This window comes from Sturnira hondurensis, unplaced genomic scaffold, assembly GCF_014824575.4.
Source record: "Sturnira hondurensis isolate 20B ecotype Veracruz unplaced genomic scaffold, ASM1482457v3 Scaffold0002638, whole genome shotgun sequence".
Taxonomy (NCBI): Eukaryota; Metazoa; Chordata; class Mammalia; order Chiroptera; family Phyllostomidae; genus Sturnira; species Sturnira hondurensis.
In genome coordinates, this window is record NW_028075269.1 from 12,719,566 (window position 1) to 12,742,553 (window position 22,988).

At 52.6% G+C, this 22,988-nt stretch overlaps 1 protein-coding gene across 2 annotated transcripts; it reads right to left on the reverse strand.

The window, feature by feature from the left end:
• Positions 1-451: 451 nt before the first annotated feature.
• COMMD9 (COMM domain containing 9) lies at positions 452-20,433 on the reverse strand. Of its 2 annotated transcripts, XM_037040520.1 has the most exons (7): positions 20,349-20,433; positions 18,301-18,426; positions 16,322-16,461; positions 14,306-14,340; positions 13,369-13,472; positions 11,690-11,870; positions 452-463 (listed from the first exon to the last, which is right to left on the reverse strand). In XM_037040520.1, exons 1-6 carry the CDS (start codon positions 20,397-20,399, stop codon positions 11,730-11,732), a joined length of 597 nt encoding a protein of 198 aa, XP_036896415.1. In that variant the 5' UTR covers positions 20,400-20,433; the 3' UTR covers positions 452-463; positions 11,690-11,729. The 2 variants fall into 2 exon arrangements, with proteins under 2 accessions (XP_036896415.1, XP_036896416.1); XM_037040521.1 differs by lacking the exon at positions 452-463 and having other exon boundaries at positions 11,113-11,870.
• Positions 20,434-22,988: the final 2,555 nt, after the last annotated feature.

Genomic DNA, 22,988 nt, shown 5'->3' on the forward strand with positions numbered 1-22,988 from the left:
CTTGTGTGCACTTTGGTGCCTTTTGATATTTTTTGATCATGTAAATGTATTGCCAATTGAATAGTAAAGTAAAATGAACCTTGACATGAAAGTGGAACCTTTTTCTCTTCACTAAGGCCCCCAAAGGCCAAGCACAAAGCGGCGAATGTCACGTCCCCGCTGTACTCCACGCTGAGGCAGGATTTGCAAAGGAGGCGATGAAAATGTTCGGAGGACTTAAAGATCAAAACCCACTTCAAAAGTATAGAAGAGTTAAAAGGCATGTGTGCAGGAAGTAGGAAAGTGGAGATTTATTTGGAGTTGGCAGGCGAAGAAGCTCATCTGGCCCCCTCCTCGTCATGGGGGGGGGAGGCGGGGCCCGGTCTCTGCCTGCCCCCACCTTGAAGCCTAAGGAGGCACTTTGGGAAGGCTGTGCCCCCTGCTGTCCCCTACATTCCCAGTCACCCCTTACATCTTAAGGTGCCTCTGCCCAGCGGCTCCAGCTGGGGCAGCTCCCTCCTCAGCAGGGGCTTCAGATCTCGGCCACACGCCAGGATGCCTTCTCCTTGATTTTGACCTCTGTTCTCCGGGAGAGGATCCTTCTTTACATTGTCATCTTCGGAGCTCTCACTTTTCCCTGCAAAAGCACTTGACGCGAGGCCAGAAGGCCTTCAGCTGTGTGACCCCCAGCAAGTCACTTTGCCTCTCTGCGCCTCTGCTCCCCGACCCGAGGCCTACGGAGTGCGCCTCCCCACCAGAGGCAGGCATTCCATGCCACTCCAGGGGCCGTGCCAGGCACTAAAGGGTCATTTCTCTGCCCTCCCAGCAGATTCAGCTCAGAGGCTCGGCGGGCAGATCAGAAATACAAACAGGCTTCCGAGTTTGCCGTGGAGAAACTCACGCTGCTCAGAAGGACTGTGGCCCGGGGAAAGGCACCTGGATGCCTTCAGCTCTTTCTTGAGCCCCCCTCCCTGCCCCCACCCACTCCCACAGCAGAGGCTGAATTTATGCCAGAGTTGGGGCTGGGCTGGAAGCCGGCACCCAGAGCGGCCTGCACCCGGGCTCCTACGAAGCGCTCAGAGGGGCTGACCCAGAATCTCGGAAAGGCCTCTTCCGTCCTGGCAGCTGCCAGGTGCCGGGCTGGGAGGAGTGGTGAGCTCAGCACAGAGCTGCTCGAAAGGAAGCAGCAGAACAGAGATCCATGGACCTTCCTGATGCGAGCGGCAGTGCGGGGAGCAGGGAGCGGAGACTGGGCAGACACCTTCAATCCCTGGGCCAGCTGATGGCCAGTCACCATCTTTCCCAGGGGGTGGGGCAGAGAGCCCCCTCCCCTGCCGTTCAGAGAGGCTTCTCACTTCTAGGGGATTTCCCCCGGGGGGGGGGCGGGGGGGGGAGCCTTGGTTGCATCTTTTAAAAAAAATTCTCACCAAAGATATGTTTTACTGATTTCAGAGAGAGAGAGAGGAAGGAAGATGAGGGTGGGTGGGGAGAGATGAGAGAGAAACATTGATCGGTTGCTTCCTGTATGCACCCCGACCGGTGGTCAAACCCGTGACCTTCTGGTACCATGGGGCGACGCTCCAACCAACTAAGCACCCAGCCAGGGCTCTTGGTTGCATCTTAGTTATGACATGAGTGGCACAACCTTTCTGGTCCCCATGACAGCTTTCAACTCAACCCCCCACTGAGGACCTAACATGTGCCAAGTACTGTGCTCAGCATGAGCTACAGGGGCCTTGCCCGGCTCCCAGGTCTGCCCATTTTGAGGGCTTATTCTCTCGAGAATTCTGTGTCCCCCACCCTCCCCGGCCTGGGTCAGCACTCGGGGGGAGTTTGTATAGTGCCTGCCAGCCAACTGGCCCATCTGATACTGAGCTGCTCTCTCCGCGTCTCGGTCAGAAGTTTAATCCTTAGATGGTGTCTGACAGCTGCTAGACTTCTTGTGATGATCGCTGCGTAAGGTGTATCAAGGCGTAATCCCTGTGCTGTGCACCTAGAGCTAATACAACAGTGTATGTCAGTACTAAGTAAAACTAAATTTTAAAAACTAGGCCCCACAGAATTGAGGCTCTAAGGAGGATCAGGAAGGCCATTTGTCACCTGTCCTTTTCTCCTACCTCCCAGGCCCGTGCTCGTGTCTGTACTGAGGCACTAGGTCTGACTCGATCCTTTCTGTCTTCATTGGACCCTCGCACGAGGAAGCTGGAAAAGGCGAGCTCCCGAGAGGGCAGGAAGGGCCTGCAGTGGGGGCTGTGGAGTCTGGAGTGTGTCCCGAGGGCAGCAGTGACAGACTAAAGGCAGGGCGGGGACACGTGGATCTTCCGTTTGTTGATTTTGTTCGTCTAACACACACCCACCAAGTACATACTCTGTGCAGGCCGGTGAGCCACGGGGGACAGAGTGTTGAACGAGGCAGACGGGAGTCTCAGCCTCATGGTGCATCTCATGGGGAGGCAGACAATGAACAGGTTAGAGGAGTAACGTGCACACACATTCATTAAATTAATAAGACTTGATTGATATTGGGCGCAGGGAGGATATAAACAGGATTCTGGGTTTGAGAATAAAAGAAGGCATCCCTCCTTGGAGAGAGTAGCCAAGGAAGTCTCTCTAGAGACGTGAGTTTCTAGCTGAGCCCTAAAAAATTAGAAGAAGCTGGTCTTGTGAGAAGCAGGGGAAGGAGGGTGGGGCTGGGGGGGCAGCAGGTGCAAAGGCCCTGCCTCTGGAAGAGCTTAGATGACCTTGGGCAGTGACGGGAAGTCGGCGTGACGTGGAAAGCGCCAGGAGATCAGGAGGCAGAGGCCAGCAGAGGCCAGCACACTTAGAGGCTCCTGGGAAATGACGGTGCCGTGCACCGACCTGGCACAGAGACGAAGAGAAACAAACCCACGTGAGTGTATTTGGGAGGTGGAACCCACGGCCTTGCCAGTGGACTGAGCGGGCTGAGCGTGGGGCACAACAGGGAGGAGGAGAAGGGGGCGCGTTCTGCATTTCTGGCTGCAGCTGTTCTTTGCCGAGAAGGAGAAGCCTGGGAAAGGGGGATCAGGTGTGGAGACTAAACAAGATCCAGTTTCCTTTCTGGAAAGCAGGGTGAAGCTAGGTGAGGGGAAGACAAGCCCAGGCCAGGGAGCCAGTGCCGGGCTGATCCAGCCCCCCGGGGGCAGGTTCAGATGAGGGCGACCTAGGGTGGTGCCCATGGGGGGTGGTGGGAAAACCGACGTCCCTGCTACTCAAGCAAAGAGGAGAGCCTCTGCCTCCCCAGAGGCTAGGGGTTGCTGTCTGCGAGGAGGCTGAGCCGGCCAGCCAGGGGGAGCAGTGCTGTTGGAGAACACTGAAGGGAACCCACCGTGTGCAGAGAGAGGAGTGGAGGCCAGTGATGTGGAACATGGAGTCCTAAGAAAGACCAGGCAGAGGCTGCAGCTGCAGTTGACAGGGGAGAGGGAGTGCCATCTGGGCAGGGAGGAGGTCATCCTGGGGAACAGGTGGCCCAGCAGCCACAGGTTCACAGGGGAAAGGCAGGGCGACTGACCTTCTGCATCCGGGGCGACTTTCCTGAGTGGCTTAGGATGGGGCATCGGGAGAGGCCGGAGCATCACGCATGCTGGGATTTCCACCCTCAGTGCCACCATGACCTCCCCTCTGGAGCTGGGTCCCAGGCTGCACAGCACAGCGAACTCTCTTCTCCGTGGCCTCCTTGTCACGTGGAAGTGCCCACTCCAGCCCAGAGATGAGCCCAGGCAGCAGGCAGAGGGGCTGGCCTGGCAGCAGTCGGGGAGGAGGAAGTGCCAATCTGTCACTTGGGACCCTGTCAGGCCCTTCGTTCACTCACTCATTCCTGACTACACGCTTCCAACAAATACTGAGCCTCTGCCGGTGACAGGCAGTGTCCCAGGTGCTGGGGACAAAACAGCACAACTCTGTCTCTGTCCTCGAGAAAAGGCAGGTCAACAGCAGGGTGATGCTGGCTCCTTTCTCCCTCATCCTGTCCCATGTCTGTCCCCAGAGTCATTTCCCAGAACCACTGCCTCTGTCTTTGGGCCCCTCACACTGTTCATTCCAATTTAAGCCCATTCCTTTTATTTTGTCTCATGAGGCAAAGGTGTAGGGAGAAGCCAGGTTGTGAAGAACACTGCGTGTCATTTTTCTGAGTTTGGCCTTTATTCTGAGAGCATTAAGGAACCATTTAAGTATTTTAGGCAAGGGAATAGCATTAACTTCCATCTAGAAAAGACCGGCAGCTGTGAGGAGGAAGGCCAGGAGAGAAGGAGGGCAAGACTGGAGGTGGGGAGACCGTTTAGGAGGCTTTGGAAGAATCCAGACAAGAGGTGACCAGGGCTCTTCTCTTGCTCTCCACCCCTGCCCGTGCCTGTCACGTCCAAGCTACTCTCAGAAGAGCACTGACGTGTCTTCTGACCCGTGGGAAGGTTTACCCCGACAGGGGCATCGGTGTGTGTTTGAAGTTTGACCAGCACTGATCGGGACGCTTCCATTTCTCCGACACCTTCATGTATGATTAATTCCTGCTCAGCTGTGTTGTCAGGAAAAATTATACATGACCTCTCTGTCTTAGGGGTAAAGAAATGTTGGCTCCACACCGCCCTCCCCCCCCCCGCCGGAATTGAACCTTCGTTCTACCACTTGCCCAACGGATTGTTAAAAAGAAGCAACAGTCCCAAATGGAGTCACTTGGGCCAAGCCCACGCCACCAAACCAGAACTTAAACCCTGAACTGATTACAGTTACAACTTCTCGGGGGAATGTATTGTAGTCTTACCGCTCAGTCTGGAATTTGCTGCTAGGCACCAATGAGATCATCTACCATATGGGGCCTCCCATCCTCAAAGGCAGATGACGTAATCCTTGTAATAGGCCGGGGTTTTGTCCCCAAAGAGACGTGACCTTGCCTGAAATCATCCTTTTTTATTGTTTGTTTGTTTGTTTATGACTTCCGTGTCCTGCCTTTTTAAAACATTTCCCTCTTAAAATACTTCCACTTGCTAGATTGGACACTGTCCAATTCATGAATCTTTCAATAATAAAGCCAATTACATCTTTAAAATGTACTCGGTTGAATCTTTATTTACCAGTATAGGTAGAAACTTATGCAGTACAAGGCTTTGTGGGCTGAGCCCTGGACTTGTGTGGTTGCTCCTAATAAAACCTTACTTGGACACGTCCATCTAACAGGCCTCGGTGGTGGGATTTCTGGCGCCCACCACCCAGGAACAGAAGCAATGAGAAGACAGACAAGTGGGTGCTTTGGAGCTGAGCCTTGGGAGAGGCTTGAGTGGGCCTCCCGGGGGGGCCTGCCCTGCCCTGCCTCCATCTCCCTCCTCTCTCTTTGTTGCTCTGGGCTTGTGGGGAAGAGCTCTGTAGGGGAAGGGCCTGGGCCTGGGGCCTGCCTTTGCTGGGGGCTTCTCCTGTTGCCTTTGTTCTGGGAGCGGCTGACCCCACCTTCCCCATTCTCCTGGCCTTTGTTTTCTGTAGGAGGTCAGGGCGGGAATATAAGGAGAGCGACTGCGCCATCTGCTGGGCATGCTGGGCAAGCTCCAGCTGCGCCCAGGTGAGGTGTAGGCAGACATGGGTCCCTGCCGGTGTGTCTTTTGGGCATAGGAAGAATCTTGACTCACCAAGAGGATGTGACAAGTGACCTCTTCTCTAGGAATAACCCTAGGAACAGAACCCCATCTCAGTTGGTGGCAGGAAACAGTGCCCACAGGGCTGCCTATTACCTGTGCCCACAGGTGGACAGCGAGGGGAGAAGGCAGATGCACAGCCAGGCACAGGGCAGTGTGGTGACAGCAATGACGCGGACAAAGTGGGCAGAAAAGAGAGGAGATTAAGTCGCCTTCCTCGGTCCCTTCAGGTGTTGCTGCCGAATCCAGCAGGACTGGCAGTTGAGCCGGGAGGAAGGGGAGACGCTCGGAGAGGGGGCCCCTGGAAGGGTGCGCTGCCCTCCCTTCCCTGGCCCAGGGCTTCTCTCCCCGCCTGCCCTCCCCAGGAAGCCATCTTCCCTCCGCCCACCCCTTGGAAACGCGGGTCCGACCCTGTAATCCTGGCAGGAGCTCAGCACACTGACGTCGCCCTGCGCGATCAACCTGCCGCGGATCCCACACCCGGACGCCTCTCCTTCCGACGCTAGGGTGGCTGCAGGCACGGACCTGAAGTTGAGTCAGGGCCTGAAAGCAAAACTGCGAGGTGGGGGCGTGGTCCTGGCAGGTGAATTCGGGCCCAGCCGCCACCGACCCCACTAAAGGGGTTTGAATACATTTTTTACGGTGAAAAGAGGCACCGCTGAGGTGAATTTGGACGAGCAAGTCCAGTCAACGTTAGTCTGCCATTCTATCAATTCTCTATAATTCAACCATCATTTACTAACACAGGTCAGATCCCGTGTGAGTTTGTGGAAGGTGGGACACAAACGGACATTTATGGGGCAGTCTGCCGGGTGCTGAGGCGCTGTGGACACCCAGCGAAGGAGACAGGGTCTCCAGCCTCAAAAAGCAGCACTCCATCCTGTTGTCCTCCCCCCCACCCCCCACCCCCCCAGGCAGCCTTTCTGTTCTCTCCCTCCGGAAAACCTGATCTCAGGAAATCGACTGATCACAAAGCCGCGCCAATCCACCCTGTCCATTCTGTTCCTTACTTTAGGAATGAGCCCCACTCACTTGCCCGCCCTCTGGGCTGTGGCTGGACCCCTGACTGCCCAGCAGGGGGATGCATCTCCCAACCTACCTCTCAGCGACATACGGGCCTCGCGGTTGTGGCCGATGGGATGTAAGTGGAAGTGGGTGGCATCTCCTGGGGCACAAGCTTCCCCTCCTCTTCCTCCCCGCCAGCCCCCCCCCCCCCCGGGGCTGGGGCACGGACTTGAGTGCAGTGATGAGCACTCTGCTGACTGGTGGCTGGTGAAGCGACAACGCGGAGGGAACCTGGCTGTGCGGACCGTCGCCTGCAGCAGAACCGTCCCACCTCCTCACACCCTCCACCAGCCCAGACATTGGTGCGAGAGACAAACCACATTCTTCAGTCCACAGAACTGGCTTTTGCTAAAGCAGTCAAGCCAGTACCCTAGTATGACGTGTGCACTCCCACGGGGTGAAGACCCGAAGGAAAGGCAGCGTGGGTGTTCTGTTCGAGTTCCTGCGGCCCTCGCCAGAGGCCGCCCCGAGCTGCAGGTCTGAGGTGTTCAAAACCAGGTCCCCTGTGTCCTCTGATGCCCCAAGGCGTCTCTGGGTTCACCCTTCCTTCAACGTGTCAGGCTTCCCCGTGTGGGATGAGCCCGAGGCCATGGGACTAGAGAGACATGGACACCAGCAGCCGAGAGCTTCCCTGTCTTCAGTCGGAGCCCATTTCCCACTTCCCCGTCAGTCTGCCATGTGTGCCACCGAAGCAGGTATCTTGGCCCCCTGCACGGACACGGCAGGTATTGGAAACGCGTCTCTTTCCCCAGAGCGCAGGGCTGACAGAGGCTCAGCCTCCCCGACTCCCCTTTGTGAGCTCTTGACATTTCCTTGAAGGAAGACGGTTCTCTCCTGGGAGATGAGGGTCCTCCGGCACCACCCAGGGGGCACTACTAGGAAGTCTTTGTCCTTTCTTAAAGGAGTTGTAAAAAGGACAATTGAACTGCAGAAACGTGAGCCCTGGAGGAGGAAGTACGAAAGTCAACATCAGGCCAGTAAAAGAATGTTCAGGAATGATCAGTACTCGGAGGTTAGCGGTTACGCATTCGAATGGTTCTCGTAAACATTTGACCCCTGGAAAACTTTCAGAATGCCAGATAGCCAATGGTTCCTAGATTCAAACATATATATCATTACTCTCTATATAGACAGTAACAAAGACCCTCTCTTGTTCCTGATTTCTCAGCTTACTGAACAAAGTGACGGAGAGGAGAGTCCATTGCCACCACACTGGACTCATTTTCTGGAAACGTCTAAACACCAGACCACAGAGCCTGACCAATGACCTGTGACGTGGTGCCCACTGTGTGTGTTTAGAGAACCGGCTGCTGTGGGGAAGCCCAAGTGCCATCCCTACATCGTGTCTTTGGCCCTGAAAATCACCAGAAAAGGGAGGCCAGGACGGTAAGATGCCCCAGATAGAAGTGGGAAGGCGGGGCGGATGTGGAAGGGCTGAAGGCCACCAGACGAAGGGAAAGCTTTGGTTGCCTGGGAGGAACTACCTAAACCTGGAACTTTCCTTTCCCCTAAACCGAGGCGGGAATGGAGGACAGCCTTTGCGTGTGAAGACTCGGATCTATCTGGGTCCCAGTGCAGCCCCGGACTGGCTGGGCTGCCTTCGCAGTGAAAGGCAAATGCTAAGTCAGCGGATGTTCCACTGACCCCAGGAGATTGGAGCAGCGTAGGGTTTCCAAAAAATCCTTCAGATGTTTGCCACACCGGTGACGATGCTTATCATGAGAGGATGCTGAGGCGGCAGTTACTTGCAGTTCTTTTGTGTGCGCAACTAGCTTGGGTGGAGAAAGGAAACTTGGTCAGATGATGGGGGGCAAGTTATCAGAGCTAAAGCAAATGCCCCCTTTTCCTTCCTTCCTGGCACATGGTGGGGTTGGCATTCTCTGCCTCTTTCAAGTTAGATGTCACCCTGTCACCTGCCTGTCACTTCTGGGCAGAGCAAGGGTTCAGTCCGCTGTATTCCCTTGTCCTGTGTTGGTGACTGCAAAGGCACAGGCCCAGACGGAGTCTGCAAGGTCTGGGGCCCCTCAGTGACTGCGGCAAGTCGAGCACTCACCTCCCGCCCCCCACCACCCCTGGCTGTGCAGCCAAGATAGATTTTGATTGCATTCAACACCACTGCACCTTGAGGCTCTGTGCTGCTGCACCACAAGCCTGTACCGAGTAGATTTCGTCGTCTGCATTCTTGATGCTTTGGTGTTTGGGATCTTGATCCTGGACTGTTCCTCCTAGAGTGAGCTAATTCCTAGACACTGCAACACACCCTGCCCCCCGCCCCGAGAGCACGTTTGATACACAAACCAATGTGTAGTCACACCTGCAGATACATTTTTCACCAAACTCTCACACCCCAAGCCAACACTCCCCCAGCCCTGAACCACCCAGGACCAGGCACTGGACAACTAGGTATAGCCCAGGGCCTGCCATTATCCGAACTAGCCAATCCTACTCAGTGTGCCTGCCCTGCCTCACCCATCCCTTCCCGGGAAAACCTCAGGAAAGCCCGCCTGCTCCCTGAACCCCAGTCCTTCGCTAATGTGGCCCTTTGTGCTGTGCGGGCCTCCTGTGTCTAGGAATCCAAGTATCCTCTTCCTTCGTGACAACTATGTGTGTCTGTCTTTCCATTCCTGATTCAAGCAAGTCCTGGGCCTGTTTTCCATCCCAATGGAGACACGAGAAAGGACATGAAGATTGGTATCAGGCACACTGGATTTCTCCTTTGCAACCTCCAAGCTCTGATTTTCTCTGGGCTAGCCCCTCCGCAGATGCGCTTTCTCTGAGTGCAAAGATGGCCCCAAGCATCCTGGCCTCACTACAAGAGCCCAGAGGCAGCAAGTGGTCTTCGCTGCCGATTCTAGCAAAAAAAAGTTGTAGGGGAAGCCCCCGACTGGCCTGGAAGTCACGAGCAACCGTGGGACAATCTCCATGGGACACGCACACTGATCAGGATAAGCTGAACGCTCAGCCCTGCAGCCAGGCAGGTGGAAAGCCCCGGCAGCCAGGACCAGCTGCCACCGAGGGACACCACTGCCCTTTTGTGGGCGGCGTCTGGATACCCAAACCACGCTGCTCTGAGGAAAGGACAGCGTGCACAGTGCTACTAGGAAACCGGTGGAGTACTGAACGAACGAACATCCTCTGAAATCAGTAGGTGGGAGTGGGCCAGGCCAGCCAGAAACACAGTGCCCAAAATCTATCTTCCCTGACAGGGGAAAACAAGGGCCTTAAATGAGCACGTGAGAAACAGGGTAGCAATCATTTATTGAGTTCTCCAGTCACTGGACACCTTTTCCGCGCCGTGCTCCCGGACGGTCTGTTCAGTGGATCTGCCTAAAGGGAACGTCCAGCTCTCCAGACGCCTGCGCCGGGCTCCCTGCTTCAAACTAGTCTTTTACAGAGGCCCACAGGGCGAGATCTGAAGATCTTCACGTGTCATTGGGTATAGAAGAAAAACAGGGGAACGAATTGAAGACAAGGCTCTCAACCTAGAACAGTGGGCAGCCTTCCCTGGCCCACAAACTGGTCACAGAATGTAAAGAGCAAATGTTCATTTCCTGCAGAAACGGCCCTCAGCTCTCACCAGCCTCCGTGACCCCCAAAGGGTCAAGCACTGCCATTTCGGCAGAAGGCAGCTCAACTTCCAGGCGCTGGAAGACCAAGAGGAGCCCGGGATCTCCCCCTCCACCCTCCTGGTGTCTCACCAGGAGGGCGCATTCTCATCTCCACCTCAGTTCCCCTATTTCCCAAATGGAGCTCCAGTCAGAGAACTCCAGGTCCCTTGCAGAGTCCTGTGTGGAAGAGAAATCTGGGCCCAAGTCCGGATGAGGCCGTTACCAGCAGGCGACTTAACCTCAAAGAGTGGGCTCCCTCACCCACAGGGGAGGAAACTACACTGTCACACCAGCCCTGTTATGGTAGATGAACCAATGGGTGCAGAGCGCTTTCCACTTTCTCTCCCATTGATAACGAAAGCTAACACCACTGAGCCCTTCCTGTTGGCCACAGCAGTGTTAAGTGCTTTTTGGGTATGTCACTTAACGTGTCATTTAACCGCCTGTCCCTCTGTCCACCCCCCACTCTCCACCTGAGGCCACTCAGAGAGCAGGTCTGGATGGGGGCAGGGGAGCCTTACACACTTCGTCCCTACGACATGTCAGGCACCTGACAGAGATGATCTTGTTTGGCCAGACTCGAAGGAGTGCTTTCGCACGTCACAGCTCTTGTGACAAGCACATACTGTCAACCTTGCTTCTGCTCTCCATGAGACGCATGGAAGGTGGTGAGGGCTGCGTGCCTGGTTTCAGGTCACACTGTGGTCACGAGCTTAGCTACGAATTAGGAAGTCAGGGTCACCCCTACGAAGGACAGGCAGCACCGGCCTCAGGCAACAGTCTCAGGCGGAGGTCGAAGCTACGAGGAGTGTGACCAGAATGACGACATTTTCGGAACTGCTATTTATTCCCAGTCCCTCCCACTTCTTCACCCTGGAAGGGCTGCACGTATCAAGAGGCCCCACGCTGCATGAAGAAGGAAAATGCCCCCCTTCTGACTTCCTGTGGGGACAGGTCCTGCAGGGCCGAGGGAGCTGGGGAGGCTCTGAACGTAGGGCAGGCGGGCGCACTGCGGTGACTTGCTCTGTGGGGCCTGCCCGGATTCTCCAACGGGGAAGCAGGAGCTGCTGGCGTCGCCCACCTGCTCGCTCCACGAGCTCCAGGGCTGGGGACGAACTACTCCGAGCTGATGCTGGAAAGGAACTTATCGGACCAGCTCTCTGAGCAGACGTGCCGAGGCAGCAGGCGAAGCAAAGGCTCTCTCACCTGCCACCGCGGTGACGGCCGCACGCAGAGCAGGAGCATTCCAAAGACAGAGGCTCCTGCTCACCGGCGTCAGAAAGAGGATGGAGATCAGTGAGGACAGTGTGGGGGCGTGGCTGCTGCTTCCAGGGCAGCCAAGCCTTCTGGACGGCAGCCCCTCACCTTCCTGTCTTCTGGCAGCTGCCGCAGCCGGGGCACTCCACTGCCGACAGCAGCCGGGGCTGGCAGCTGGCCGGGATCACTTGTTGGCCATGGCAGAAAGCTGGTCTCGGATGCGGCCCAGCCCGTCCAACATAGTGTCCAGCGTTTCCTTACTCAGCTCCATGGTGACGGCTGAGACACAGGGTTTGTCCCCACATAGGCTGGGATCTTCTTGGACCTGAAAAGAGAACACGGCCCCAAAGTCAAAGTCACCTCACTTCCAGATGCCCTGCAGGTGAGCCCTAGAGCCGGGAGCCCCACCCTGTTTGGGGAACCTCTGAACAGAGGCTCTTTGCTGAGATCGACAGACAGTCCTCGCCAGGGCATCGCTTAGCGACCAGATAAGGAAGGAGACGCCTCAGAAGCTGGGGGTCAGTTTCCACCTGCAACAAGTACTCAGGGCGGGTATCCGGGAAGCCAGGCTCACTCCCGCCCCGAGCAGCGGTCAAGTGAGGAAAGACCATGTGTTCACACTGGCAGTTTACACAGGGGGCCCTAGGGGAACAGAGGAATCCAGTGGGATGCAGGCACAGCACAGGGGTGGGCCAGAGTAGGTCTGTAACTCACTCTGTACCACCTGTGCGGGAGGAGAGCAAGGGGACTATAAAACATGTAAATGATGAAGGCCGACAATCTGGGCACTTACTGGACTCTACCTAAGTGCACTGTGACGTTCATTCGAGTTAATAAAGCTTTGCGATAATCATAACCACATAAGCCACTGTAAACCTTCTTTTGCCCACCCCTGTATTAGAACTTCTATTTCTATCTTTTAAAAAGTGAGCTTTACTAATATTTAGTAACTCAGAGGCACCCTTACGTTTTCATTTCCTTACAAGTTTTGAGTTTCTCAGTGTCTGGTTAGTAAAGCCAGCCTCCCATTATGTAGTGTTAACTAAGCAAACCCTTGGAATGGAAACACGGCTTAAACAGGTTCCTGACGAGAACTGTACAGTGAAGCCCTGGCTGCTGTGGCTGGGATGGTTGGGTGTCATCCCACAAAGCGCAAGGTCACTGGTTGATTCCTGGTCAGGGCACATGCCTGGGCTGTGGGTTCAGTTCCCCAGCTGGGGCACATGAGGGACAACCGATTGATGTTTCTCTCTCACACCAGTGTTTCTTTCCCACTCTTTTTCCCTCCCTTCCCCTCTCTGTAAAAATAAATAAAATCTTATCTAAAAAAAGAACAGCTGTAAAGTGAAGGTGACACCCCAGAGGCTGGAGCCTGGGAAGGAGAACACAGGGAAGTGACACGTCTCCGACTGCTGTCGGGGACCAGCCCCGTCACACCCAGTGACGACCTCAGCCCACTGCAGAGAAACCGGCTGACGCACAGCGCACCCTCCAGATGGCCGTCTGGAACCTGAGAGCACGCTCTTCCTATTAGAGCTCGACCTTCCCAAAGGGCACTAGGTAACCTCCAGGTATTGGCAAATGATTTTAAAATTCATCTTTCGTGTTTGTCTTATTAAAAGTTCTTCGCAGTGTATGCTTCACTATGTTAACACAGTAGCACACACATACTTTGTAAATACCGTACTTGGGGGAACCCACTTTTTTTATTTATGGAGTCAGAGATGCCCACGCTCTGGAGAGTGGTATTTTCGATGGTGCGCAGGGGTGCCGAGTCAGTGCCACCCCTTCTTCCCTCCCAGGGAGGGTGACAGTGGACGTACCTTCATCTGCAGCAGGCAGGTGGGGACGGCCATGCGGCTGATGCTGTCGGAGGCGGTTTTGATGTCCACTCTCCAGTCCAGGTCGACCAGGCGTGGCAGAGAGACTGTGGAGGGGACAGCCCTGCTCAGAGCTCCTGCCGCCTGCACCTGCCGAGGCTTCGCTCTGTGACGGGCGGCCCTGAGGGCTGTGTGCAGCGCATCTGAGCCACACAGTGAGACTCTGAGGGGGACAGACAGGTGGGGCCCACTGCTCCGTGCCACCTGCACTTAGCACTGATTCACAGTGGCAGCATCTCCAGGCCTCTGCCTGGACACCCAAGCCCCCCGATGTCAGGGCAGAGGAGAAATAACCCAGGGTAGAGAAGGCGAGGTTGGGGCCTGAGCCTTCATAAGTATGTAGCTTCTGCAGTAGCGGAAAGAGCTTTGGTTCGAGGGATAAACGGATGTGGCTTTCGGGTGGGTTCTGCCACCTGCCTGACCTCAGAACCTCTACTTCCTCACCTGTAAAAGGGCTGAGCTCGGCTGAGCTCCCAGGGTTGTTGGGAGGACCACATGGGTTAATGCGGGGAGAATTCTTCAAAACAGGGGCTGCCTCTGAGTGAGCCGCGTGATCATTTATTAAACGCCCACTTCCATTCAGACTTTCAAACTGATTTCAGCCATGGTTTTCCCTAATGGAAATGTCATTATTTTAAGTATTTTGCTGACGGCTTTAGATATTTCTGTTTATTTTTTTTAACAACACACTTACATTGTATTAAGTTTATAATCAGAAAAGATTTCAAAAGTGGAATCAAAAGGAAAACAACACGCACTGTTCAGTTGGGACTGTTCACTCACTTTGATTTTGGGTTAAAAACTCCAGCCACCTGGTGGATTCAGAGCTGGGGCTGGGAAGGAGGGGTGAGGAGGAAAAGGCCGAGTTCTTGATACTCACTGAGATCTGCTTGGGCTTCAGTCCGCCAAGTGGAGCTGTTTCAGAGAGAAAGAGGAGGTAAAAATGATGGGAAGGGGATGCAGACAGCGTCTCCTGACGATGAGGGGCCGTGGGCCCGGGCCCTGCTCCCCGCCCTGTGAGCTTCAAGCCTCTGACAGGCAAGGACCACAGAGGGAGCCTCATTCCAACGAGCACCTGTTTGTTGTCTGGTTTGTGCAGCTCAGTGACTTTAAGGACACAAGGGCTATTTTCACAGCATAAAAACAGAGGAAGAGGCTTAATGCACTGTAATCCTGTTGTGCCCAGCACTCTCAGAGACAAGACAGGGCATCCTCGTCTCTTTTTATGGAACATCTACTACACCATGTGCTGCATCTTATTTTACTCTTTAAACTTTATGTTTAGAGAGGAGGGAGGGGGGAAGAGAGGGAGAGAAACATCAGTTGGTTATTTCTCGTACGCGCCCCAACCAGGTCGGGCCCCAACCAGGTCGGACCCTGCAACCCAGGCCTGTGCCCGACTAGGGACCAAACAACCTGCAGCCTTTCACTTGGCTGGGCACGACGCCCAAACAACCGAGCCACACAGGTCGAGGCCGACGTGCTACAGCTTAAGCCAAACACACCCAGACGGGCCTGTCTAATGCTACAGCAAACAGTGCTGCCGTGAGACAGATGCCAAGCAGTCAGAACACAATGTGGTCGTGTATGAGGAAGTTTCTTAGACAACAAAACCCTTTGTCAACAGGCATTCTCTGTTATTACCATTCCAGAGGTCTGTTCAAACCTGCTGCTAGCCAGTTCATGGAATCTGAGTAAATTGTGTATGTTTGAAAGGATTTGCCCAGCCAAGAAAATATACAGATAATTCACAAAACAATAAAACTGACCAAAAAACATGGCCAAAAAAGATGTTCAATACCAGTAGTAGCAAAGACAAACAAATTGACATGAGATACTACTGGCCACGTGTGGAACAGAAAAAATGTAAGAAAAATAAAAATTCAATCCTGGCTGGTGTGGCTCAGTGGATTGAGTGCCGGCCTGTGAACCGAAACATTGCAGGTTCGATTCCCAGTCAGGGCACCTGCCCGGGTTGCAAGCCTGGTCCCCAGCAGGAGGCATTTGAGAGGCAACCGATCAATGTATTTCTAGCACATCAAGATTTCTCTCCCTCTTCTTCTCTCTTCTCTTCTCTCAAAAACAACTAAAATCTTTATAAACAGAAAAAAACACTCCCTCGGTACTGGTGAAGGTTTGGGGAGAAAGGCGCATTTGTGTCTTACGGGTGTGACAACAGTCAGGCACTCACTCTGGTGGCCGCCTCAACAGCATAAAGCCAAAGCTCCACACGTCCACGGCCTCTGACGAAATGTTCGCTGAAGTGAAAATGGCCAACAGCAGAAATGCCTCACACCTGGGAATTTCTTCATTCCACTATAGTTTCTTTATATAATGGGATATACTTAGCCATTAAAAATGTTACTGAAGGTGAATATTTATTGACCTAAAGTACCATGAACATTCATACTGTTAACTGCAAACGAGCATGTTATAAAATGGCATCATCCCATTGTGTTAAGAACAACGCCCACCTCGCTCTACACGTGTAAATGAAAAAACCAAACAGGTCCTAAAAGGCTCTCCCTTGAGGAGGTAATGCTGCTAAGCCCCTGGGTGGCAGGGTTAGGGTTTTCCTCTTGCTTACTGGTGTCTGTGTTTCAACGGTGAACCTGCTGCCCTGGCGGGTGTGGCTCAGGGGGTTGGGCATCCTCCTGCAAAGTGAAAGGCCCCCAGTTCGATGCCGGGTCAGGGCACATGCCCCCGGGTTGCAGGTTTGGTTCCCGGTCGGGGCATGTACAAGAGGCAACTGATTTCACATTTCTCTCCCTCTCTTTCTCCCTCCCTTCCCTCTCCCTAAAAATATTTTTAAAAGCAATTTTTTTATAAAAAGAGTGAACCTACTACTTCTGGAACAGGAAGCCTTACAAGGATCTCTGCAGAAACGAGCACTTACATGTGTTCCAGGATGATTCTCGTCAGCAGGTTTTTGAGGTTCTGGTGGAAATTTTCAGGAAACAGAGCCAGAACTGCTTCGGCGGAGGCCAGGTCGCGAAACACCGCCAGCCTGGTGAGGCGGTGCAGGGCCTGGAGCAGCTGCAGGAGAGACGGGTGCCCTGGGCGCTGAGGGGCAGCGGGCAGGGGCCGGGCCAGGGCGCTCCCCCCCACCCCCCCCCCCGGCCACACACTGCTGCGGCCATTCATCGCAGCCTCGTGAGTCCTGAGGCCTCTGTCACAGGTGCTGATGCCCATGTGCCCTGGCCTGTCCCTAAGCTCGCCTGCTGCTTTAGAAGGCAGACGCAGCCACCTGGCACAGGAAGCTGTCACCGTGCCAGAAACTTTGCTTTCGAGCAAAGAGTTGCTGAGTACTCATTCCCACTGCACAGACTCTGACCTTCAATTAACTCTCTAGTCCAGTAATTTTCAAACGGTGTGCTGCAACAATTTTTAAAACATGCAATATCTATTTAGTCATGGGCACTGACCTCTCTTTCCCTTAGACTGTCAAATAAAAAGAGTGACAACAGCGAACACAATAGCCATCTGATGTGCATAAATCAAAATTATACCTTTTTGGGGGGTCAAGTCTGTAAAAAATACATGTTTAGTGTGCTGCAGAATTTCAGTAATCAGTTTCCGTGTGGAGCTTCCCTAAGGGTGGCTGTGCGCCCCTGGCCAGAACCCAAGGCTGTGCTGACTAAACTGTCTGTGACCAGAGGTGCTGGCTCCTGTGGGGTTTGGGTGTTGAAGCCAGAGTGGCAGGAGCGTCATGGCCCTGTCCCTAGGCTGTTGCCTAGGAGGACAAAGAGACCCACTGGCTCCAGGCTGGGTGGAAGAGGAGTACTAGGACGCTGTGTCCCACCCTTTGATCTTCCAGCTGTGGCTGTGGTCGCTCTGTGGGTATAACCATGCTTCGCTGAACCTCAGGGGACTCTCCGAAAGTATCCCACTGCTTCAGGGCACTCTGATGCCTTGGGAGGTTGTTCAGCAACAGACCCGCACAACCAGAGGACAGGGGACACTAACCCCACACTGAGGAGGCATGGGAGTCAGCGGAGAAAGGCCCCAGCCTCTCTACCCTCCAGGGCACCAACATTCTGGGGTGTGTGTTCCACATGGCCTTTCACAGGCCCCTAAGGCTGAGCCCCAGCTGCCCACAGAAGTAACCACTCACTAACACACACCCTGCCATTGGTTTGTCTCTCTTCCCTGGTTGATTTGCCCCACCTTCTCCTTTGTGGCTTCCAGAATCACCTCTCAAGTGATACCTGCACCCAAATCTTTGCTTCAGGGTTGTATCTGTGGGACCCAAAGTAAGTCTCCAACTCAGATGGATTATCTTACTTCTGCCTTTTACTCTTCCACAGCTAACTTCAATGAACAAAGCTCCAGGTTTACAAACAACCAGCGCAGCAGCACAGGCCGGTCTGCATGCACTCCTGTGTCGGAGGGCAACATCCCTGAGTCCCTCTACTCTTCCCCTTGGCCATCGGCTGAGATGGTCCTTCCAGCTGCACATCCTCCCTCACAGCACTCAGGCCGTGGAGCTCCCGCCACTGACCCCTGAAGAGTTGGCCTGAGCCATCCAACCAACAATTAGTGAGCATCAGCACGCGACGGGTTGGGGAAGAGAAGTATGAACGGCTGGCTTTTGGCCCCACTTGTAGGTAACAAATCTGAAAAGGAGATGGTTGGGAGCCCTGATTCTGGGTAAGTCCTCCCACCCAAGCCTCATTGACAACAAGGAAATAACGGTTCAAAACAAAGGTTTTTAAGTTCACTAACATTAACAAAAAATCTATTTTAGATTGCTTTAATATCAATAGATGCTTAAGGGGAAAAAACTTCCCTGGACACAGCAATGGCTGGGAAGTCAAGAAAGAGACGAAGGGGTTGCGAGTCCAGTGGCCAAAAGTCACTTCTGACCACACTTACTTGCTCCGCCTCCTCCTGGGTCACAGACAGGCTGGAACACGTGACATCCAAGAGTGTTTTCGAGCCCAGGGCTGTCCTGGAGAAGCTCTCTTGGCACAGCTGCCTGACGACGTCTTTCGAGGAGGCCTAGAAATTAATTCACAGATGGAAAAGAAAATAATTAAAGAAAACATGTTTTAGAACACAGTTTTGTCTCTGTATGATGTAATGGTGTGACACCGTTGACACTTCAGATTTAAAGGTGCATAGGACACTCCCATGTCTGGGAAGATGGATTGGGAATACTTTTCCTTAGTCTTCCTGTTAAGCACAATGAGCGTCCCTGGGCACCAGAGAAAGAACAAACGCAAGGTGACTCTGAAAGGGGGAGAGGCGGAGACAGCCCTGCTGTGGACCTCGAGACCAGGGAATGGCATGGAGGTGAGACCCCTGGAGTTTTTTTGTTCACATATCTCAGACTTTGAGCTAAAGAAGAGGGCAGCCGAGAACGCCAATGGGTGCAGAAAGAAAAAAGCTCCTACAAATACCTGCTCTCTCAAGGGACCAAGAAAAGGGCAGCCCAGCAAAACAGAAAACCGTAGACGGTAACTGCGCTACTCCCATCAGACATCACAGAAAGAACTGTGGCCCTGCCCTCACTAGGCGGCGTCACTTCACTCGTGAATGCATCCAACAACTAGTTATTAAGCACGTGCTATGTGTCAGGTGTTGGGGGTATGCTTGTTGGTGCCACATTTGTGAATAACATTAGGTGCCTTTAGGGATGAAGATACAAAAGAACACGGGGGAGGTAGTTAAAGCAACAGAGGGACCATGGCATGGACCGATGAGGAATGTTGTGCCATGAACGATGAACTTGTGCCCCACGTGACTGCTGAGTATAATTAATTTTACCCTCTTCATCTGGTTTGAAAAAAAAAGTCTCCCGTGGATCTTACAGTCTTGTGAAAAAGACAGACAAACAGATGCATAATGTCCGCTAGAGACAAGAACTGCAAACTGCAAAGGAAGATAAAGCCGCCCCTTCCCATACAAGAAGCCTGAAGTTAAGCAAATAATTCCAATCCATCATTTCATTTGATCCTTACAAAGACCTGTGAAGTACGTCCCTTCTGATACTACAATCTTTCAAATGATGATCAAGAGAATTTCAAGCCCTTATACAGGTCAAAGTGATGGGAGACTCAAATGTTGCAAAATTTTTAGTCTCAGGTAATAGCTAATGTGCTTAGTAATCAATGTACATAAAAAGCTACTGTTTCAGGAACTGAACATATGACCCACACTGACTCCAGGAGACCTTAAGCAGTTCCACCTTTGTGCCCCAGGAGGACTGCAAGCAATTCAAGATGGTATCTGAGCCTTCCTTCTCCAGGGTGAGCAGTCCACCACCCAGATGAAAGAATGCTGCAGCTTTTATCTGATTAACTTTTCCCCTTAATTCCAAACCCCTTACCTACACTTTTCTTCTCCTTACAAAAAGGGTAGGTTTAAAAATAGAAGTTTAGACAGTGTGTTAGGGTGCAATCCTGCCCTCCTCTGAGATCTCTGGCCATCCGAATAAAAAGCCCATAAAGATTCAATCCCGGTCTCTGCTTACTGGTAGGTGACCGGCTGCATGAACACCGGCTTTTACGGTTTCAAAAGCAAGTACAGAAAACCCAGGGCTGTGGAGAACAAAGAATGCACTTCACTCAGGGTTGGGTGCATGCAGAATTTCTCCACTGCCCAGCATTGCACAGGGGCTGCTGGATGCGATCTGAAGTGGCCACGTGGATCCAGCAATTACAGCCCTAATGCAGCGATCAGGAAAACCAGCGGCGCCTTCACAATCATTATCTTATTTGTTCCCCTACCACTGTCAGCCCGGTATTAGTTTTATTCTTTCTTTTAAACAGCTCAGAAAAGGGCAACAACTTGCCCGGGGCCACAGAGAGGTAGTGGCTGAGTCGTGGCTCCAAATCAAGGCCCGTTTATCCCCAATTCCTATTCCAGCTAAAATCCCGGGGGCAAAAGGCCCCTCACGCTGTCCCCACACTCTAGTTTACCTTCAGCAGGCTCTGGAGTGCAGCAAAGTTCTCCGCACTCAAGGCAGCCATTTTTCCCAGGTCATGTGACCGCTTCGCTGGGCAAGTGCGATCGCCCGGTCCCAGCGGCCGCGTGGGGCAGGCTGGGAGCTGTAGTCCTTTAGGGTGGCGGAAACTGCCCAGGGCTGGGGGCCGTGCGAAATGGGGAGGAGCCAAGTAAGGAGCGAGGGGTGCGAGTTCAGTCGGGCGGCTTTAGGACTGTGGGAGCAGAGGGCATGGGCACCGCGTGGTTTTCAGGGGAGGAAATGACTTAGCTTGTTTACTTACCAGGTCAGGAAAAACCCTGATTTTTTCCCTGACCTGAGTGGACGGGCTGGTTGAGTTGAGGAATGCGCCTGCACTGCAGAGGCCTTGGAAGCGTAGCTACTACCTAGCTGCTTGGAATTAAAATGTGGTTGTGCATGTCGGAATTCTTGGAATTTATCCCTCCCCTCATTTCGGAGAATGTAAAATTGCTTTCACGTGTAGTTTCTGTATGTGTGCGGTAGATAGGAGTTGGTGCTATTTGCCTTACCCAGACGGGGAAACTAAATCGAAGTTTTTAGTAACTTTCCTATAGTCCTAGGGGAGATCCGTTCTGCAGAAAAGGTGAAGAAGCATTTAGACGAGCGGGGATAGGGATGGAATCAAGTGAAAAAAGTTGAGGGATTAAGCAGTGCAAATGGGTAGTTACAGAATAGTCAGAGATGTAGGTTACAGAATAGGGAATATAGTCTATAATACGGAGTCTAACTAAGTATGGGCCAGGTGGGTACTTGAAACATTGGTGGATCATGTAAAGTAAATGAGTTTTTAACCACTGTTTTGTATCTGAAACTAATACAGACTAATTTTGAATAGAAACTGTAATTGAAAAATAAAAAATCAATTAAAGTAGATATTATCTACTAGGCTCCTATCACACTTATGGGGGGATTCATGGAAATGCTTTTATTCATTTATTCAACAAGATAGTTACAGTGAATGTGGCAAGTGGTTTTGGGGGGGCAGTACAGGACTCTGATTTTTTAAAGGAAATCCCTGTCTCCTTTGCACCCCAACCCCACAGTCTCTCTGTCATTTCCCTTATCCACCTTTAATATCTGGTTGACTCACTGTTTTTTCCACCCCCATTTCCTTAGCAAAATTTGGCTAGAAATTTTAGCTTGATAAGCTCATGCTAAAGAAGGGATGTCTAATTGTGAAATTTCAGAAATTGGTAAACAAGTAAAGGACATTTTTTCCCAACACATCCTACTTCTCTCCTTCCTTCTCTCTCTCCTATTCTGTGCTGGGGTGTTGTCTCAGGATGAGCCCATCCCTGGGCTAGAAGATTTTAGAGCCAGATTGAAATGGAGTCCCGAGTCCACCTCTATTTTGTGGCCTCTCCCTCTTTTTCTTCAAGGGTCCACATGGGTTGATTCTTATTTTTCTACCATAAGCCACTGTAAGTTCTAGGTTTAACACCTGCCCATATGCAGAGGGGCCAGCATATGCCTTGAATGAATTGAATGTGTATTCAATAAACAACATCCAAAAAGTGGCTGGATTAAGATTGATTTCTGTGATTGGTTTGTGGGGGGCACTGCCTGCCTATTTGCAGGATGTGCCTTCTTGTCTGACTTTAGAGAAGTGAGCAGTGGTGTCACCAGCCTTCAAGATGGTCCCCAACGACCTTTGCCTGCTGGTATTCACACCCCTGCATAGTCCCCTTCCACAATGTACGGGGATTGGTCCACGTGACTGACACCCAATGGCAGAAGCGCTGATGTGTTACTACTGAGATACGAAAGACTGCACCTCCTTGAGGCTCTTTCATTTGGCTGCTGTCTTTCTCTTGAATCTCTTGCTCTAGGGAAAGCAAGCTGTCATGCTGGGAGCAGTCCACTGGAGGGGTCCATGTGATGAAAAACTGAAGCCTCCAGCCAATAGCCAGCCTGCCAACGGCCTCATTACTGAGTTTAGAAGCTGGTTCTCCAGTCCCAGTAAAACTTTGAGATGATGGGAGCCTTGACCAACGTCCTCACTCTAACCTCATGAGGGATTCTGAGCCAGAAACACCCAGCTAAGCCACTCCTGGATATCTGACCTTCAAAAACTGTATGATTGCAAATATTTGTTGTTTCAAGCTAGTAACTGTTGAGGTACCTTGTTACATGGCAGTCATAACACACACGATAAAGTAGAGGGACTCCAAAATTCAATCTCAGTTGGCATCCCAACCCTGCATGTTATTAACTGTACTTTGAACCAGTTCTTGAACTTCTGAGTCTGTTTCCAAATTTGTAAATGGATGTTGCTCATACCTACTCAGAGAGCACAGCAGAGTAATAGGTGCTACCTCAGCTGGAGAATTCCAGCTCTCCTTGTCCCTGTGGGCAGGGCAAGTGTGAAGGGATCCCCTGGGCTCCAGTTTGCCAGGCGAAGCCTCATGCCTGCCCCGCGGCATCCCGCTGGGGTGGGCTGCCCAGACTGCCCCCCACCATGTTCCTTTTACAGGTCTGCCTATGGTCTGGGGATCTCCCAGCAATTCCTAAACCATAAACATTTTCATGGGAAGAAACAGAACAATATTAGAGTTCATTTCCATGATTTGGTCCCACTGCCTGGTTTTTCTTAAGA